At 44.3% G+C, this 18,151-nt stretch overlaps 1 protein-coding gene across 1 annotated transcript; it reads right to left on the bottom strand.

Moving 5' to 3' along the window:
• Positions 1-2,541: 2,541 nt before the first annotated feature.
• Positions 2,542-16,989, bottom strand: LOC138246568 (hyaluronan synthase 1-like). The gene is made up of 5 exons (XM_069201250.1): positions 16,290-16,989; positions 11,298-12,010; positions 8,613-8,838; positions 7,255-7,387; positions 2,542-4,623 (listed from the first exon to the last, which is right to left on the bottom strand). The coding sequence occupies exons 2-5, from the start codon at positions 12,006-12,008 to the stop codon at positions 3,942-3,944; spliced, it is 1,752 nt and encodes a 583-aa protein (XP_069057351.1). The 5' UTR covers positions 12,009-12,010; positions 16,290-16,989; the 3' UTR covers positions 2,542-3,941.
• Positions 16,990-18,151: the final 1,162 nt, after the last annotated feature.

Below are 18,151 nucleotides of genomic sequence, written 5' to 3'. Positions count from 1 at the left end.
TGACCGTCCATTGCTTCTGTGCCTGTTCTATGTGTGGTGGAGCAATGCTTTCCTGCTGTCTGTGAGAGATGCATGCACTGCCCAAGTTCTTTGAGAGCTGCCTGCGCTGCTGCCGTGCATGCTATAACTGTTCTACAAGTGAGGTTAGCTTGCACTGCTGCTGCTGCCATTTCTGTGTCTGTTCTGTGTGTGGCAGGGTGATGCGCTGCTGCTGTCTGTGCTGTTTGAGGGATACGTGCCCTGCCGGAGTTCCTTGAGAGACACTTGCAATGCTGCAGTGCATACTGTAGCTGTTCTGAGTAAGGTAAGTTTGCAGTGCTGCTGCCAGTGCTGTGCCTGTTCTGTGTGTGGTGGAGTGATGCTGTGTTGCTGTCTGTGAGGGATGCATGCACTGCCCAAATTCTTTGAGAGACACATGCAGTGCTGCACTGCATACTGTAATTGTTGTGCAAGTGAGGTAAGCTTGCAATGTTGTTGCCAGTGCTGTGCCTGTTTTGTGTGTGGCTGAGTGATGCTCTGTTGTTGTGTGTGCTTTCTGTGAAGGACGCGTGCACTGCCTGGGTTCTTTGAGACACCTGCACTGCTGCAGTGCATGCTGTAGCTGTTCTGTGAGTGAGGTAACCTTGTGCTGCTGCTGCTGCCAGTGCAGTGCCAGTGCTCCCGTGTGTGTTGGAGCGATGCTCTGCTGCTGTCTGTGAGGGATACATGCACCACCTGAGTTCTTTGAGAGACGCCTGCAGTGGTGCAGTGCATATTGTAGCTGTCTGCGAGTGAGTTAACTTTGCACTGCTACTTCAAGAACCTGTCTGTGTGTGTAGGTGGGATGCTCTGCTGCTGTCTGTGAGAGATGCGTGCACTACCTGAGTTCTTTGAGAGATGCCTGCACTGCTGCAGTGCATGTTGTAACTGTCTGCGAGTGAGTTAACCTTTCACTGCTACCGCAATTACTTGTCTGTGTGTGTAGGTGGGATGCTCTGCTGCTGTCTGTGCTGTCTGTGAGAGATGCGTGCACTACCTGAGTTCTTTGAGAGATGCCTTCACTGCTGCAGTGCATGTTGTAACTGTCTGCGAGTGAGTTAACCTTGCACTGCTACTGCAAGAACCTGTATGTGTGTAGGTTGGATGCTCTGCTGCTGTCTGTGAGGGACACATGCACCACCTGAGTTCTTTGAGAGACGCCTGCAGTGCTGCAGTGCATATTGTAGCTGTCTGCGAGTGAGTTAAGCTTGCACTGCTACTTCAAGAACCTGTCTGTGTGTGTAGGTGGGATGCTCTGCTGCTGTCTGTGAGAGATGTGTGCACTGCCTGAGTTCTTTGAGAGACGCCTTCACTGCTGCAGTGCATGTTGTAACTGTCTGCGAGTGAGTTAACCTTGCACTGCTACTGCAAGAACCTGTATGTGTGTAGGTTGGATGCTCTGCTGCTGTCTGTGCTGTCAGTGATGGATGCGTGCACCGCCTGCGTTCTTTGAGAGACGCCTGCAGTGCTGCAGTGCATGTGGTAACTGTCTGCAAGTGAGTTATTTTTGCACTGCAAGGACCTGTCTGTGTGTGTAGGTGGGATGCTCTGCTGCTGTCTGTGCTGTCAGTGATGGATGCGTGCACCACCAGCGTTCTTTGAGAGACGCCTGCAGTGCTGCAGTGCATGTGGTAACTGTCTGCGAGTGAGTTAATCTTGCACTGCAAGAACCTGTCTGTGTGTGTAGGTGGGATGCTCTGCTGCTGTCTGTGCTGTCAGTAAAGAATGCGTGCACCGCCTGCGTTCTTTGAGAGACGCCTGCAGTGCTGCTGTGCATGTGGTATCTGTCTGGGAGTGAGTTAATCTTGCACTGCAAGAACCTGTCTGTGTGTGTAGGTGGGATGCTCTGCTGCTGTCTGTGCTGTCTGTGGGGAATAACTGCACTACTTGAATTCTTTGAGAGACAGCTGCACTGCTGTGCTTGTTCTGGGGTGAGATAAAGTGATCCTACTGCTGCCTGAGCATTATAGGCTCTGTTTATAAAGGGAAATTAAACTGTTGCTGCATTTAGTACGCCTGTATCTGGGAGTGTATCAATAATGTGTGCATTACTGCTGCAAGTGGTCTGCGTTCTCTGTGTTTAAGTGAAGCTTGCAGTGCTGTCTCTGTTTTGCATGGGTGATGCTTGTGCTGTCATAGTTTTACCTGTCCTCTGTGTGAGGAAGCTAACACCACTGCTGCATGTAGTGTACTGGTTCTGTATGCTTGTGTGTGAAGCTTGCAGTTCTGGTTCCTGTGCTGCACCTTCTGTGAAGGACCCTTGAGCAGCCCATGCTCTATGAAGCTTAGTACCCTGGTGCCACCTGTTAATCCATAATAACTCCAGTTTTACATCTCAGAGTTAATAGTGCAAACATAGATGTTAAATAATAATGCCAATGAATAGGTAAAATCTCCACACTGGTGACAACACATAATGAAAAGTGTTCTGCTTGTTATTTCTTTGCGTTTGTGATTTTATATGAGCTTTCCTTTGGTTCTTCAGTCAGAAAAGTAAACTACACAAAAAACAGTAACAGTGAGTCTAAAAAATAAGTTAATTTTATTTACAAAAGGTCTGTATTCAAAGCAAGTACATAGAACATCTGTTGATAATATTAACAACATTTAAATAAGATGTATGAAAAATAAATATTGACATCTGTGAAGAAAGCAGCATTGATTTATTAACATAATTTGATGTGCACCAGAAGAGTTTTTCTGGAAGCCAGTGTGTAAACAGTGCTCTGAGTTTTCGGCAGGTGGTACATCAAGTTGCAGGAAGAAAATCTGATTAGAAGGGGTTTACTCCAAGGCACTTGTCATTGAGATTTAGGCCCAGATTTACAAACACTTTCTGCAGATTTTGCATTCCTATTTTAATGCAGACCAGATGCAAAGTATTGGGTTGGTATTTACAATTCAGCACAAATGAACAATTTGCCTTGGATTATAAACCAAAGTAATGCATTGCCTTGAATTACTTTGCATCAAGGAGAGTTGCATGTATGTGCATGGGCATTCCTGTGCATCCACCCATGGATTTTGATGCAAATCCATATCTACAAAGACTTGTTTTTGCCCATATCTACAAATACAGATTTGTTCTAAAACCCTGCATCTCCCTGAGGCTGACGTAGTGAGAAGAAATATTTTTATAGCCCCTTGTTTTTTTCCTTTTGCATTTGTGCAGTATTCTGCAGCAAACATATAAAGAGGAGATTGCATTTCAATATAGTTTTTGAGCAGGAAAGGACCCCTACCTGCACAACAAGTATGCAGACCACCATACAGACAGCCTTGCACTATCCTGCAAGGGTTTCTGCGTTGCAGCATGGTAGCATAAACTCGGCTAGCACAGGAGCGAGCATAACCGTTCCACATCTTGGTAGCTATAGTGTTGGTCTGTTTCCCAGTTCATGCAACATTGTGCAGCAACTTCATTTGCTGCACTGCGTTGCATGAACTAAAATAAGAGCCTTATTTTATTCTATTCCCCCACACGGCTGCCAAATCAGCTTCAAGTCACAAGTTACCTTCATTCCGTTTTGGCATCTGCTCATGAACAATACATTGGCAGCCATGATGGCTCTGCTTGGCATAATAGCATGATCTTTTGTTGTGATGAAACCTGTCCATTCCCTTTATAGTCATAAGCCCAATCCTTCTGGATAAGGTGCCTCAACTACACCTCAAGCACTGAAAACTCAACCAAATACACGTGCAGGTTTGACGGAGCACCAATATGGCAGGAATAGATGGACATATCATGGATAAGCCAGCCTTCCACTGATGTCAACCCCAAGTGAGCCAACCTTGGTTAACCTTTCTAGTGTCAAAGGAATCAATGAAAAGGCGGCAAGAAATAGTGGCTCGAGGAGCTTCTCCTGAGGAGCATCTGCTTCTTCTCCCAAATACTGATCCAAGACCATGTCTATGGGCCATTACACATGCACCGTGTAGTAGTCTTTCCTCTTCCGGCACACACGCTTGATCCAGATCCAGTACAGGAGGATCATGAAGACCCAGTAGCTCACGTAAGCGACAGAGCCATAAATAAGGTAGTCCTTCTCCTGCATGCTCTTTTCTTCATTCCAGTTTTTCTTGGGAGGAACTGAAAAAGCGATGGTATATGCCAAGCCGGCCAGCAAGACAAGGCCCCAGATGGAGAGAGGAAGCAGAGGCATGTAGTTACCCACCATCTTCTTCCTGCCAGAGGTGCCCCAGCTGCTCTTGTTCATGGTGAGGATGGCAAAGTACTTGGTAGGGAGCAGGCCCACCATGTAGAGCATGGCGTAGAGAGACATGAAGATCATGACCATGTTACCGCGCAGCCAGCAGGCGTAGAGGGCCTTCAACGTGGCAATGATCTGGATGCAGATCAGCACCCAGAGGATATTCCACAGACTGCCTGTGAAGAACAGCTTGATCACCGTGGCGGTGACAAAGAAGGGGAAGATGCCGGAGACGATGGACTCGTAGGTCATCCAGAGGTGGTGCTTGTGCCACCAGAGGGAGTTGTAGAGCCACTCCCGGAAGTAGGACTTGGTCCAGCGTGTCTGCTGGTTCAGCCAGCGCAGGAACTGAGCCGGGGTCTCCGAGTAACACTGGGACCTTGCAGTATATCTGGTGATGGGAGATAATAATGTAGTTAGGCAATGTATAACGATGGAGAGCAATCGGGACTACTGTTACAATTTAAGCATTCAATTCATATATAGTGTCACCTATCACCCTTAGTGTTAAAGTGCTGAGTAAGAGGCCCCTCTCTTTCCAGTTTTGTTGTCACTGTATATATTTTAAATGAGTGGAAGGCACCTCTAGTGCTGTAGTGTTTGTAGTTTTTATGTGTCGATGAAATGTGAGTGACTTTTGCTTTTATCAGCCCTGTCTCTATGGCCATTTACATCACTGTAACTGCTTACATGGGTTTTATAGTCACTGAGATCCATCTCACTTCCTAAGAGTGTCTCTAACTGAGTACAGTCAGATAGCCCATTCCCCCCATAGACCTTATTACGTTCTGAGGCTATATCTACTGATAAATGATGATGCCATGGGTTACGTTATTCATTGGGTGTAATAAATAACACCTATTAGGAGTATATACGGAGAGTAACCTTGACTTTTGATGTTTTACGCACCAAAACCTGTGTGACACAGTAAATACTGTATGTTTTCCCCTGTTAAATTTCAGCAGGTTTGACCTTTCCTAAATGTAATGAATGTTAGGTTATAAATTATCAGTTGCATCAAATAAAACCAAACTGGTAATTCCGTCCCGGAGTAAACAGGGGTTTACGCATGGCACTGAATTTAACGAGTCACTCATAACTAGGCCCTTAGCGTATAACTTTCTATGTTCAGTTAGTAGCAATGACGTTGGTGTCAATGTGTGTGTGTCTTTCTCCAGTAATCCACTCCACCTTTCCTGTCAATGTGTATGTTTTTTTATCCAGTAACAAACTCATTTTTCATTGTCAAGGCGTGTTTAGTTCTTAGCCATTTAAAGACCCAGTTTACAGTAAGTATGATTTTTCAACAGTGAAAAAGGCTTTCCTTCTGTCACTCTACATATTTCTGTAGTTGGTGAGCCAGAGATAAACTCCTCCCTTGCTGTTGGTGTATACATTTCTACAGTCAGTGAGAACCCCATCTCTGGTGATAGGTCTAATATTTCTGTAGCTTGTGACTTCCAGTGGAATATTACCCCACATTCTGGGGCATACATTTCTAAAGTAGCTACCAACTGCACACCACCTCCTAATCTGAGAAACAGTCTGTGGTCTCTATAGTCATTGAGCATTGCCTCTCTAGCTGTCACTGTTTCTACCTCTATGGTCAATGGGAAGCACCTTTCTAACTGACAGTGTTTATCTCCTGTATATACCTCTATGGTCAGTGACAGGCACTTCTTTTGTTGTTAGAGTGTACATTTCTATGGCCACTGAGAAGGACCTCTCTCAATGTCAGTGTATACATCTCTATGGTCAGTAAGAACCACCTCTCTCTCTTTGTCAGTGCCTATCTTGTGTATAAAACTCTATGGTCAGTTAGAAGCAGCTCTCTTGCTATCAGTGTAAGGAACTCTATGACCAGCCAAAGTTACCTCTCTCGCTGTCAGTGTATAGATCTCTTTATTTAGTAAAAGGCACTTCTCACATCGTCAGTGTATAAACCATGCGTATATATAGCTCTATGATTGGTTAAAAAAAACACCTCTTTTGCTATCAATCTATATATCTCTATGCGCTGAGAGGTAACTCTTACTGTCAGTTTATATTTATTTTGTATATACTTCTATGGTCAGTTAGAGGCATTTCTGTCACTGTTAGGTTATATCTTATTTATATATCCATATGGTCAATTAGGGACACCTCTCTTGCTGCCAGTGTATATACGTCTATGGCCAGTCAAAGGCACCTGTCTTTGTGTAAGTGTATATATCTCTTTGTCCTGCAAGAAACACCTCTCTATGTATTGGTGTATATATCACATAGGGCCAGATTAAGATATTGACAGACGAGTTACTCTGTCAGAATGGATATCCTGTTCAGCAAAGTCAAAATTCCATTATATCCTTCTTTTGGCAAACAGGATATCTGTCACCGTTGTGACGGAGTAAATCATCCGTCAATATCTAAATCATTATTTTTCAGTCAGTGAATGGATCTGTGGATCTCTTGCTGTCACTCTGTGTATCTATGGTCAGTGAGAGGCAGCTCTCTCGCTATCAAAGCGTCAGTCTAGATAGTCATAGTCCATAGTCACTCTTGCTGTCCTCATAATAACATCATACTAAGAGGTATCCCTCTTGCTGTCTATATATATATATATATATATATATATATATATATATATATATATATATATATATCCTCCTGTATCATTAATAGAGTCCTTTCAGGGTCAGTACGAGGTCCCTCTGTTTCTTTCAGCGATCATGTTCGATGACCAATGTTTTGTACCTCTTTGCCGGACAACTCTGGCGCAAAAACAGTGTTTTTTGTATTTTGCCCAGGAATTCACCTGCTAAAAGTAGTTTTTATGTGATATTTCCCACCATAACTTAAAAAACATTACCGATCTCATATCCTGAGCAAAATTAAATCCCAAAAACTTCCAGGGGTGGCTGATAACGAAGTTGGGGAGCTTTGCACACCACTAGCACCTTGTTCCCTATAGCCCACAAATTTATTCTGGTGTTTTGAAAGCCAGAGCTCGTCATCAATGGCCACTTTAGAGCCTTGAACTTACTTTGTGGCATATCCAATGCTGAGCATGCGGTTGGTGAGATGGCGGTCATCCCCAAACGTGCAGTGAGTCCCCAAAAACTTCTGATTGTACCAGGACTCCAGGAACTGCTGCAGCAGGTCATTCCGATACAGACCTACGGGGGGAGACAAAGAGCAGGTTACATTCTTGATCCAGGTCATTAACAATGCTGACAGAGTGAAATATTGTTTTATTCAGGACTAATCATTTTCAAGACAGCAGGTGGCGCTGCAGGCAAGGAATGAGGTGCATTGTCACTGCTGTGCATTATTCTTAGACTGCAACAGTAGATGGCAGTGCCAGAAATGCATGATGCATTGACTAGTATGTGTGTGCTCTCAGATTACAATAGAAGGGGGCGCTGTAGAGCAGGGACTGAAATCATTGAAGTCAGCATAGGTGTAACTTAGGGCATAAGAAAGGCCCCCACAGCTCCCTCTGTGCAGGGGCCCTCAGACTTACCCATCAGGGGCGGCTCCTCCAATAAGGTGAAGGAGCGTCGTTCTCCTGGATTTTCCAAAAAGAAAATGATAATAACATACACTATGTTATTATCATTTTATTTTTCCTGGTAGTAAGGGGCATGGCGGGGTGGAATTGAGGGAGGGGGCGGTAGGAGGGGTAATCACCACAATAAGTGTGTATGTTTGCTTGGACTGCTGTGTTAGGACGGCCAAACAGACATGCGCAATTTGCATGTTCTCTACGTGGCTATATAGCACAGCTGAGTGGAGAACATGTCCAGGCTCCAATTACCAGCCCGAGTGGCGGAGCACGCTACTCAGACCAATCACAACGCTGCTGTCATGCTGGTGACAGCAGCGTCATGACTGGCTGGGAACCTGTGCAGCCAGGAAGAGAAAGAGGATGGAGGGGTGACGAACAAGTCTCCCCTCGAAGGTAAATGTTTTTTTTTTTTTAAACCCCCACCGTACTGTTGCACTCTGTCCCACCCCACCACGCCTGTTCAGTGGCAGCTGCCACTGTTACCCCTCCTGTAGGGGGGGCCCCCTCCGCTCCTACTGATATGAGTGTGTGTGGGGGTGCCTTCAACATATCTTGCAGGGGGCCACCCTCATGTTTTGTTACTCCACGGGTGTAACTATCATTTGAGGCTTGGGCCACACCTATTATTGCTGTCTTTTACTACCCCACAGATGGTGAGGGGCCATTTTCCTTGCTTGCATTAGGGTCCACCTTAGGCACGCTACACCACTACGGGCAGGATGCATTGAAGGGGCTGTCTAAGGGTCTCATTATTGGAACAGAAATGGTGCTGCTTCTCAGGATGATCTGCAAAGCGTGGCCTAGGCGGCGCTGGTCCAGCTGAAGGTGCTCACCTAGCGGGCCGCTGATGCACGAAACGCAGTTGAAGTAGGACTGGCATGCGCGCTCCACGTTGAAGGCGATCCAGTAGCGGAGGCTGCTCATGAAACTGACGTAGGAGTCAGAGAGGTTCAGGATCCGCACATCTCCGCCCACTGCCCCGTTCCGATCGTCAGACTCCAGAACCTTCACCAGCTCCACTGTGGCCAAGGGATCCAGCTTGGTGTCAGAGTCACACACCTGTAGGATTCGGGTATAGGGGTTAGTACAATGTTTCATTGATTCACCTTTTTTACAAAATTCCTTAGTTGCCCCATGAGTTCTCAAGACTGGGGAGGGGGGGAAACGTAGTGGAAGGGGAGCAGTGCTAGCCATGGCTGGCAGGAGAGCCAAAAGAAACACTAAAAATGCTTCATTATCAGCTTTATGTGGCACCAAGATACTTCTGGAGTGTTTGGCTGGAGAAAGTCCCCATATAGTTAATTTAAAGAAACATGATCACTGATCCACTTTACTCCAAATTTCTGAAATACATTGGCTAAAAGATAAGTAGTTGTCCAATCAATAGTTAGTTGTACAATCTATTTTACAGAAAACATCTTACATTCTTTCTTCTGACAGGAGAGTCATTTCTGAACAGGTGAAATAATTTATGAGATGGTGCAACCAGAAAACTGCTGAATAAATTAAGCAAAGTTCCTTGTCACACACAAACACACACATAATGCTCCTTAGAGACCCATTCCAGAACCCAACCTGTCAATATGCAATGGAATCCTTCACTAAGCAATGCATTAGCCTACTCTAGCCTTTCTAGCCACTATTCAATATCATTCAAGATTAACTGTTACAAAACACAACCACAGGCATTATCCACTCAGCAGTATGACTCCGGCCATCAAGAAAGCAAGAACCGTGAACGGTGAGCAGACACCTAAAGCGCCAGGGCGCACTCAAACTATAGAAATGTGCTACACAAATGCACACAATGTAAAATAAGCTACAAAGAAAATATGTGCCCTTTGAATGAGTTGGGTAAGCGTGTAAGAAATAAGATACATGCTTAATTCATTGACTTTGTGCTTATTTTTGACTATGTACTGCTCTCTGCTGCATTTTGGCTAGGTTTGTACTATAGAAATACCACATGCATACATACATACATACAGACATACATGTATACCTACAGACACATATATACATAATTCTCGAATGGGGTAGCAAGCACTTTGTGTAAAGTTAGTGTGAGGAAGATACAGCAGGAGCCGGGGGAAGGGAAGAGTTCTGGAAAGCCCTCTGAGAGGTAAAGATAGATGAAAGACTGCAGGAAGCTGCATAACAAGCGAGGAAAGAAGATGGGGAGAAGCCCCAGAGGAGGTAATGGTGGGATGGAGACAACCTAGAGGCTAAGGAAGGAAATGTCAGGGAAAGAAAGAAAAAGGGGGAAGAGGGGAAAGTAATCTGCAGAAAATGAGGGTTTAAGAGGAAATAAGAGGGAAGAAGCCATAACATGAAGCAGGGAGCAATGGGAAACAAATGGAGCAACAGCTGGGGGTAAGTGAAAAAGCAGCTTTTCAAGGTAGGGAAGAAGAGGATAGGAAAGATCCAGGATAGGGAAGCAGGTGAGAAATACACCCTGTATGATGTACGATTGAAGACAAGTGGAAAGAATCACGGTGGGGGAGGGTGGCATTGTGGAATGAAGTAGCAGCAGGTGGTAAGAAAGGAGGTCCTACGCAAGGAGGCCACACTGGATGACAGCAATAGCTAGGGAGGAGAGGCAAGCTAAAGCAGGGGTTCAGAGGGAACCAGAGTGCAGGGAAGCCCCACTGGGCAGCATGCATGGAAGGAAAGGGAAGGCAGGCTAAAGCAGGGAATATGTTTCTTTAAAGAAATTAGGTAGAAGCATTGAAAACACATAGGTCTACTTCCAATATATATGCCAAGGGGACCAAAGGGAGTGAATGCACTACACTGTGCAGTGTCTATACACTTATATTCGCTTGAAAGAAACTCTTGGTTTTAGAAAAGGACTCACATCCACTGTTGGTTTTATTAGTGGTATGCTTCATCGTCAATTACTCTCCCAGATACACTTAGGTCTTTGGGTGGGTGGGCTCAACCTTCAAAAATTCAAGCAAACTCTTGATGGTATTTTTTTCTTGGGATCTATGTTGTAAAATTGATATAGCAGTATCCAATACAAGGGATCTACCGCTATCTTGGTCCTGAAGAAAGCCACTTGACCAGTTATGGGCACCATTGGCTGAAACACGTAGATATGGTGTACAATGTCAGAGAACATATGTAACTTTGTGATCATCACCTCTTGTTTTTGCTCTTGCCAGGGGTTCTACTTTTCAATTTAATTAACATCATATCAGTCCAGCTACCGTGGGGCAAATTTACCACATAGATCCCAAGAAACAAAAGTACCATCAAAAGCCCCCTTGAATTTTTCAAGGTGAGCCTAACCAGATACCTAGGTATATCCAGGTGGGGACTTGATGATAAAGCAGGGGATATCCCAGCTACTCTGAAGGGCAGCAGTCTGGTGCATCTGAAGGAAATATTGGTATGGAATTACTCTGAGGCACCTTCTTATTGGTCCTTTGACTCATCTCCTCATAGGATAGCCCACTGATGAACAGCCAAAGAGCCCCAACACATAATCCCATTCACATGCTTTTATTTCATACCTGTATGTAGTCCACGGAGTCGCCCAGGGCCTTCATAGCAGTGTACATCACTTCGCGCTTCCCTCCCCACTTCTGCATGATGCACACACAGCGCTTGGTTTGGATCAGCTCCTCCACTTCTACCCTCCCAGGATCCACTGCCTCAATCTCATTGTACTGGGATAAGTCGTTGGGGTTCTCGTACGTTGGGTCACCATTATGTGAGGCTGGGGTCTCCCCTGGTTTCCAGGAGTGGTAGTTGTGCTCCCAGATGTAGGAGCCCGCGTTCTCATCGCGGAAGATCTCCATGAACATATCCATCATGTACCGGTCTTCCTCTCGGTTGCCATCAATGACCATGATGATCTGCAGCTTCTCTGGAGGATACTGTACGTTTTTGACAGACATCAGACACTCGCGCAGGTAGGCTATGTCCTCCTGGTACGCCGAGATGGTGAGGGCCACAGACTTAGTATAGCTGCAGTTCATACAGTTTCTGCGCATGCGCCGGTGCTCCAGGAAGGCAAAGCAGCTCTGGATGAGCAGGTGGACTGTCAAGAATGCCCCATAGAGACCAAATGCCACAATGTTGAATTGGTCATTTGCTAATGGAAAGCCATTGATATACGCCCAGCTCAGGCCGCCGAGGACCAATGCAGCAAAGAGTAATGTGAAGATGCGCCTGCCCACTTTTTCAAGTGTCGTCTCCTTCTTGAGCGCCTGGTCGGCCATCCCTAGTGATGAATAAAAGAAAAGAAAAGCAATTGGTTCATGTGAACAGGGATTTTCCAGACACTTGCTGCAGAAAATCCTTCTAGAATCTAATAGCCTGCTAGTGACGTATGCAATATGTATAATAACACTGTCCCAGTGGAAGCAAGACAGGTTTTTCCAATCACTTTCCTCTATTCCACTTTTCAAATGTCTTAAATTGACATTTTCTATTATATTGGGACTTCACGGTGATACATGTCGCCTTAATGAGGGACAGGTGGGAGAACGTAAAGGGACTCTTGAGAATTTAATCGTTCTCCCTGCCCAAAATAGTGGTTCCACTCTATTTGCAGCAAACAGATTTGTACAATCATTTCACGCACAAACATGTAATAATCGTCCACACCTTCTAATAACTGTTGACTAGACTTTTTTGAAAGAAGGAGGCAATATTCAAGGAAAATGGTTCATTTGGAATACAAAATAAAGGTTTACAATAAAGCAAGCACTCAAGCTCAAGACGTCGCCAGAATCGAAGAAGACAAGTCAGCAGCTGGAATGTGAAATCCTAGCTAGTCTCAGCAAGCAAATTTTTCCAGTGGTGAAACTGGATTTTCAAGTGCTCAAATAGTCGAGGTGTTGTAACGTCAAAACTGCAGGTCGTGCTTACTTTGACTGAATTTTAAATATCTGCAAGTATACCCAAAACTTTCTGCACCTTGGGCAATGACGTTATATAAAGAAATATAAAACAGTTAATATTGTGAATGGAAAATTGTAAAATATACTGAACATATGGAAAACTGTATGGCAGAAATGAGAGCGTAACTGCGTGTAAAATAGATTTCATGAGCTAATAGACATTTTGGATACTGAATTAGTAGGGTTTTCAGATAATGTGATAATTTACCGGATCTTTATACAATTATTAGATAATAACATTATATACATATCATGAAATTATGATGCATTTGTTACATTAAAGCAGACTATTTAGAAATGATGCCAAAAAACGAGCCATACTAGATGATGGAAACAGAGGAGGTGGATAATAAAATATGGTATATACCAGATGTTGACAGAAGTGGCGGATATTAAAAGACAGTATATACCAGATGATGATAGAAATGGTGGATATTTAAAGATAGTATATACCAGGTGATGACAGAAGAGGTGAATATTAATAGATAGTATAAATATATACCAGATTATGACAGAAGAGGTGGATATTATTGATAGAACTGGATATTAAAAATAGTATATACTAGATGATGATGGAAGAGGTATTATTTAAAGATAGTATATACTAGATGATGAAAGAAGAGGTGGATGTTTAAAGATAGTTTATACCAGGTGGTGACAGAAGATGTGAATATTACTAGCTAGTATAAGTATATACTAGATGGTGACAGTGAAGGTGAATATTAATTTCATCAATGACAGAAGAGTTGTATATTAATGACAGAAGAGGTGGATATTAATGACAGAAAGAGGTGTACATTAAAAGTTAGTATATACCAGATGAATACACAAGAGGTGGATATTTAAAGATAATATACCAGATGATGTCAGAAGAAGTGAATATTAATTGATAGTATAAGTATATAGCAGATGATGACAGAAGAGGTGGATATTAATGACAGAAGAAGTGGATATAAAAATTTAGTGAATACCAGATGGTGACAGAAGAGGTGGATATTTTAAGTTAATATGTTTTGTTAACTTCAACTTATTTCCTGCACAGCACTTGCTTCCCTGGGGCCAATTCAAGACTAAACTGTGTGTCTCAGCAGCTGATTAAAAGGCAAATATTTTAGACCAGTGGTTCCCAACCTGTGGTCCAGGGAGCCTCCTCAGGAGGTCCGCGACTGCTTAGAAAATGAAATAATTTTAACAGATTAGGTCCCCTGCTTTCAGTAATGACTCAGTGGGGGGGGGAGGGGTCCCCGATTTCCAATAATAATTCACTTGGGGTGCCCGGGTTCCAGTAATGATAAAGTGGGGGGCCACAGAAGTCAAAAGGTTGGGAGCCACTGTTTTAGACATTACTGGGGTCTTGAAGGCACTAATAACAAAGCCTTGCAAACCCTACTCATTAATCATTCAATTTCAAACACTGCTGGTGAGAACTCACGAATGCTGTTGTAGATATCACTGGTGCATTCATGCAGGCATTACTGGCAAGTTCTTGTAGACACTACTGGTCAGGTCGTAAGACACTACTCACGAGGCCTTGCATACACAACTCATCAAGTCATTTAATTTCAGACACCACTTGGGAGATCTTACAGAGGCTACTCCTACTCTGTTGTAGATATAACTGGTGTGTCATGCACTACTGGCAAGTTCTTGTAGACACTACTGGTCAGGTCTTAAGACATTACTCACTAGGCCTTGCACACACTACTGATGAAATGTTGCAGGTGCCCTGTTTGTGCAAATGTCGGACTGGTGCTATTTTGAGACTCTACTTGGGAGAGCTGACAGACACCACTGGTGAGATTTTACAGACGCTCCAAGTGAGGCTAGTTATGCAGTCTTAAAACACTACGTTTGAGATCTTACAGACACCACCAGTGAGATATTGGGGATACTACTAGTGATGTTACTGGTCCAGTCTTGCAACACTACTTTGGAGATCTGACAGACACCACCTGGGAGATATTGTGGATACTACTGGTAAGGTTACTGGGGCAATCTTGAGGCACTAATTTTGAGATGTAACAGACACCTCTTGTGAGACATTACAGCTGCTCCTAGTGAGGCTACTTCCGCACTCCTGAAACCCTACTTGTAAGGCCTTACAGACACCACTGATGAGATATTACAAATACCTGATCTGTCAGGTCGTTCTGAAACTGGTCACTTGCAGATCAGACACTTCAGCCCACTCTGCAATCTTTAATATGTGGCAAAGAAAATATTCAGTTTTCACTATCACTTCTTAGCCCTATGGAGAATGTTGGTCCCATATTGAGGGCAGAGCTAGAACCGTCTAGAATGTACATTTTAAAGAAGTCCACTTTGCAATCCTACTGCCAAAGACTTAAACCAGATTTCAGATATTATTTTCTGTAAACTTCCGACCTTTCTGTGAGGCCCTGAGAACTCGCCTGGAAGTGTTTGGTATCAAGGGAGTAGCCAGGAAAATAAAATAGCGAGCACTAGTTTTCCTATGAATGCCAGTGAGAATTGTTCACCCAAGGAAAATTTACAAAGAAACCTTCTCAATAATGCATTTTATAGCAAGGATTTAGAGGCATTTGGTGAAAAACTGCATTTATCTGTGTTCACTTCTTTCTTTAATTCTTCCTCTCTAGCTGCTTTTTTCGTTTAGTCTTTTTTCATTGTGTTCTTCTTTCTTTCCTGCTTTCTGTAGTTCTTTCTTTTCTTCTTTCCATTCTCCTTTCATTCATCTTTCCATCTGCCCATCCTTCTTTCGTTTTTTCTCTCTTTCTTTCTACCGTTGTGTTCTTTTTATATTCATATTTCATTTTCTTTCCATCAGTATTTTTTCAATTATTTAAATGTTTTCTTGTTCCGTCCTTTCTTCTTACGATTCTCTTGCCCATCCATCCCCTTTGCTCCATTCTTTTTTCGTTTTCTATTCCTTCCATTTCTTGTTTCTCTTCTTTCCTTCCATCGTCCTTTCCCATCTCCCATTTCTTCTTTTCATTATTTCAGTATATTACCCCGCTCTCCAGATTTCTCCTACTCCTTCCAGTTTTCATTCTAGTTATTTGTTCCTCGCATCTTTTCTTCTTGCTGTCCTCCTTTTCATGCTTCATTTTACTTCTTTCCTTTTATCTTTTTTCATTTCTTTAGTTTGATTTATTTCCTTATTTTCATTTTTTCCTTTTAGCTTCTTTGGCGCCCTTTGGCCCTCACCCCGCAGCTTTGTCGTGGTAATTATTCTTCCCCACTGAGGTCCACAGATCGAAGTTAGCACAGGTCATAAAACAATGTATTTGTCTCAAACAGCACCCCCGCTTAAGCTGATAAATGGGGTGCATCGCTGTTCCCGTAAATAGTCAAAAGAAGCAGAGCCCGGGCTCTTGGATAACATAGAAAGAAATGAATTATGGGCGACAGGTAGGTCTCCCCGCTGGATGTCTGGCTAGATTTCTGATCAGCCCATACATCCAAGGTGCTCTGCCGTCCTTGGATAGCCCCGCGTTTATAGCGAGGAAGGGGCTGTAAAACCATCCTGGGCGCTGTAGATAACACATGCTAAACATGGCCACGTGCAGAGAAGCATCAGACAGAGAGAGAGAGAGAGATAGACAGAGAGAGACCTACCTGTAGCTGGGCGCCTTGATGCAGGTATATCCTTCCCGTCTTCTGTGGTCCTTTCTCTGACAGACTGGGGCAGTCAGGGAAGCAGGGAACAGCGCTTCATGGCGCTATATCGTGTGTCGAGGAAGAGAGCTGCGGTTTGGGCCCATCTGCTTGTTCCTTTCGAGGGGTGCTGAGGTGCTGGAGGGGTAGCCCTCGGCACGTGCAGAGAGGAACTGCGCTCCCCTTCCGGGGCTCCTGGAGTGCAGGGGGGTAGGAAGGAGGGGCAGGCCCGGGACAGGTGCAATGGAGAAGGTGTCTGCTGACTTTGGTGTCTGCCTCCTCTAGTGCAATGGGGGTGCCCGGGGCAGGTGCAGAGGAGACGGTGTCTGCCTCCTCTAGTGCAGGGGGCCAGTCCTGGGCAGGTGGAGGGAGGAATGTGTCTGCCTCCTCTGGTGCGGGGGGGGGGGAGGGGGGGCAGCCCGGGGCAGGTGCAGGAGAGGTGTCTGCTGAAGTGGAGGAGGTCAAGTCCAGGACAGGTGCAGAGGAGACGATGTCTGCTTCCTCTGGTGTCTGCCTCCTCTAGTGCAGGGGGCCAGTCCTGGGCAGGTGGAGGGAGGAATGTGTCTGCCTCCTCTGGTGTCTGTCTCCTCTGGTGCAGGGGGGGAGCCCGGGGCAGGTGCAGGAGAGAAGGTGTCTACACACCAAGCAGCCTTGGAGGGAAGGAGCGGACTGATTTTTTTCTGTGAAAGGAGATGCTTTTAATCTTCTCTCAGGGTGGGGCAGGGAGGAGGCAGGAGGCGGGGCCATGATTCACTTCAGCACAGTACGTACGTCAAGGTCATGCTCCGGCGTCATCTCTCAGGCTCAGTTTTCGTATTTATCTCCTTTCCCTTTTATTCCGTCGTGTTCTTTCCACTCTTTACCTCTCACAATAGACTCCCGAGTCCTTTGTTTGTTTTCTTTTCTATTTACGTTTTCTTACTATTCCCTCCAATTATCCTTTCATTCTGTCTTGCCTTCTATCTTTCCTTTCTCTTCATTTGCTTTCTTTTGCTTTCTTGTACTCCTTGTTTCCTTCCTTCCTATAACTTGTTCGTAATCTTTCCTTTTTCGCCATTTATTTGTTTTCTTCCTTTCTTTTCTGACTTCGATTCTTGTTTCTTTCGTTCCACCCTCTGCAGCATTTTTTCTGTCCTCTCCACGACTCTGTTTATTTATGGTGATTGGTATTGGTCGCAGTGTTCACCTAGTGATGTGCCTCTTGGCGCTATGGAAGGACTGCCATCAACGTAATAAAGAGGAATAGCATTGAGTGGTTGAGTTTCTTGTCCCCTGAGGGATCCACCAGCATCAGTTCACAGCTTGACTTTTGGAATGACTCTTGAGACCCTTTAAGGCTGATTGATCTGCCGAATTTAATTGGTCCATAACTTACAGTTTTTTCAAGGGACTTTTGGGGAGAAAATGTTATATATAATAGTAGATGCTTGAAAGACATCCCTTTACCTTCACAAAACTTTACAAAAAAAGTTCAAGCACCCCAGTTCCTTCTTGGAAAGTTTTGGGGTGATTCGTTAAGTGGGGGATGAGAAAAAGATGGGTCCCAAAATACTTTTTTCATCATGCAGTTCCCATGGGAACAATTAGACAAACATACAGGAAAAGCGGCTGAACAGAATTACACCAAATTTTGCAGAAAGGTAAATCTTTACTTAGAAAGTGTCCTTTTTGTGGTGCATTTGTGTAAAGGCGTATTAGCGAAATTAAGGTTAAAAATGCATAGATATCTTAAACTTCAAAATGCGCATTGTGATTGGTCGGGCCTATGGGACTCCTGCGGGACCGAACATTCTGTTTGGCAGCCGCAACATGAAGAAAAATGT

This window comes from Pleurodeles waltl, chromosome 7, assembly GCF_031143425.1.
Source record: "Pleurodeles waltl isolate 20211129_DDA chromosome 7, aPleWal1.hap1.20221129, whole genome shotgun sequence".
Classification (NCBI taxonomy): domain Eukaryota; kingdom Metazoa; phylum Chordata; class Amphibia; order Caudata; family Salamandridae; genus Pleurodeles; species Pleurodeles waltl.
Note: the sequence above shows the minus strand (reverse complement) of the source record. Positions and strands in the feature narration are given on the sequence as shown.

Excerpts from the sequence above, each read along its gene's own strand:
- LOC138246568 (XM_069201250.1), bottom strand. The coding sequence starts at position 12,008 with ATGGCCGACCAGGCGCTCAAGAAGGAGACGACACTTGAAAAAGTGGGC. Across the intron at positions 8,839-11,297 it reads ACTCCGTGGACTACATACAG|GTGTGTGACTCTGACACCAA; the intron begins GTATGAAATAAA and ends CGAATCCTACAG. Across the intron at positions 4,624-7,254 it reads AGCATTGGATATGCCACAAA|ATATACTGCAAGGTCCCAGT; the intron begins GTAAGTTCAAGG and ends TCCCATCACCAG.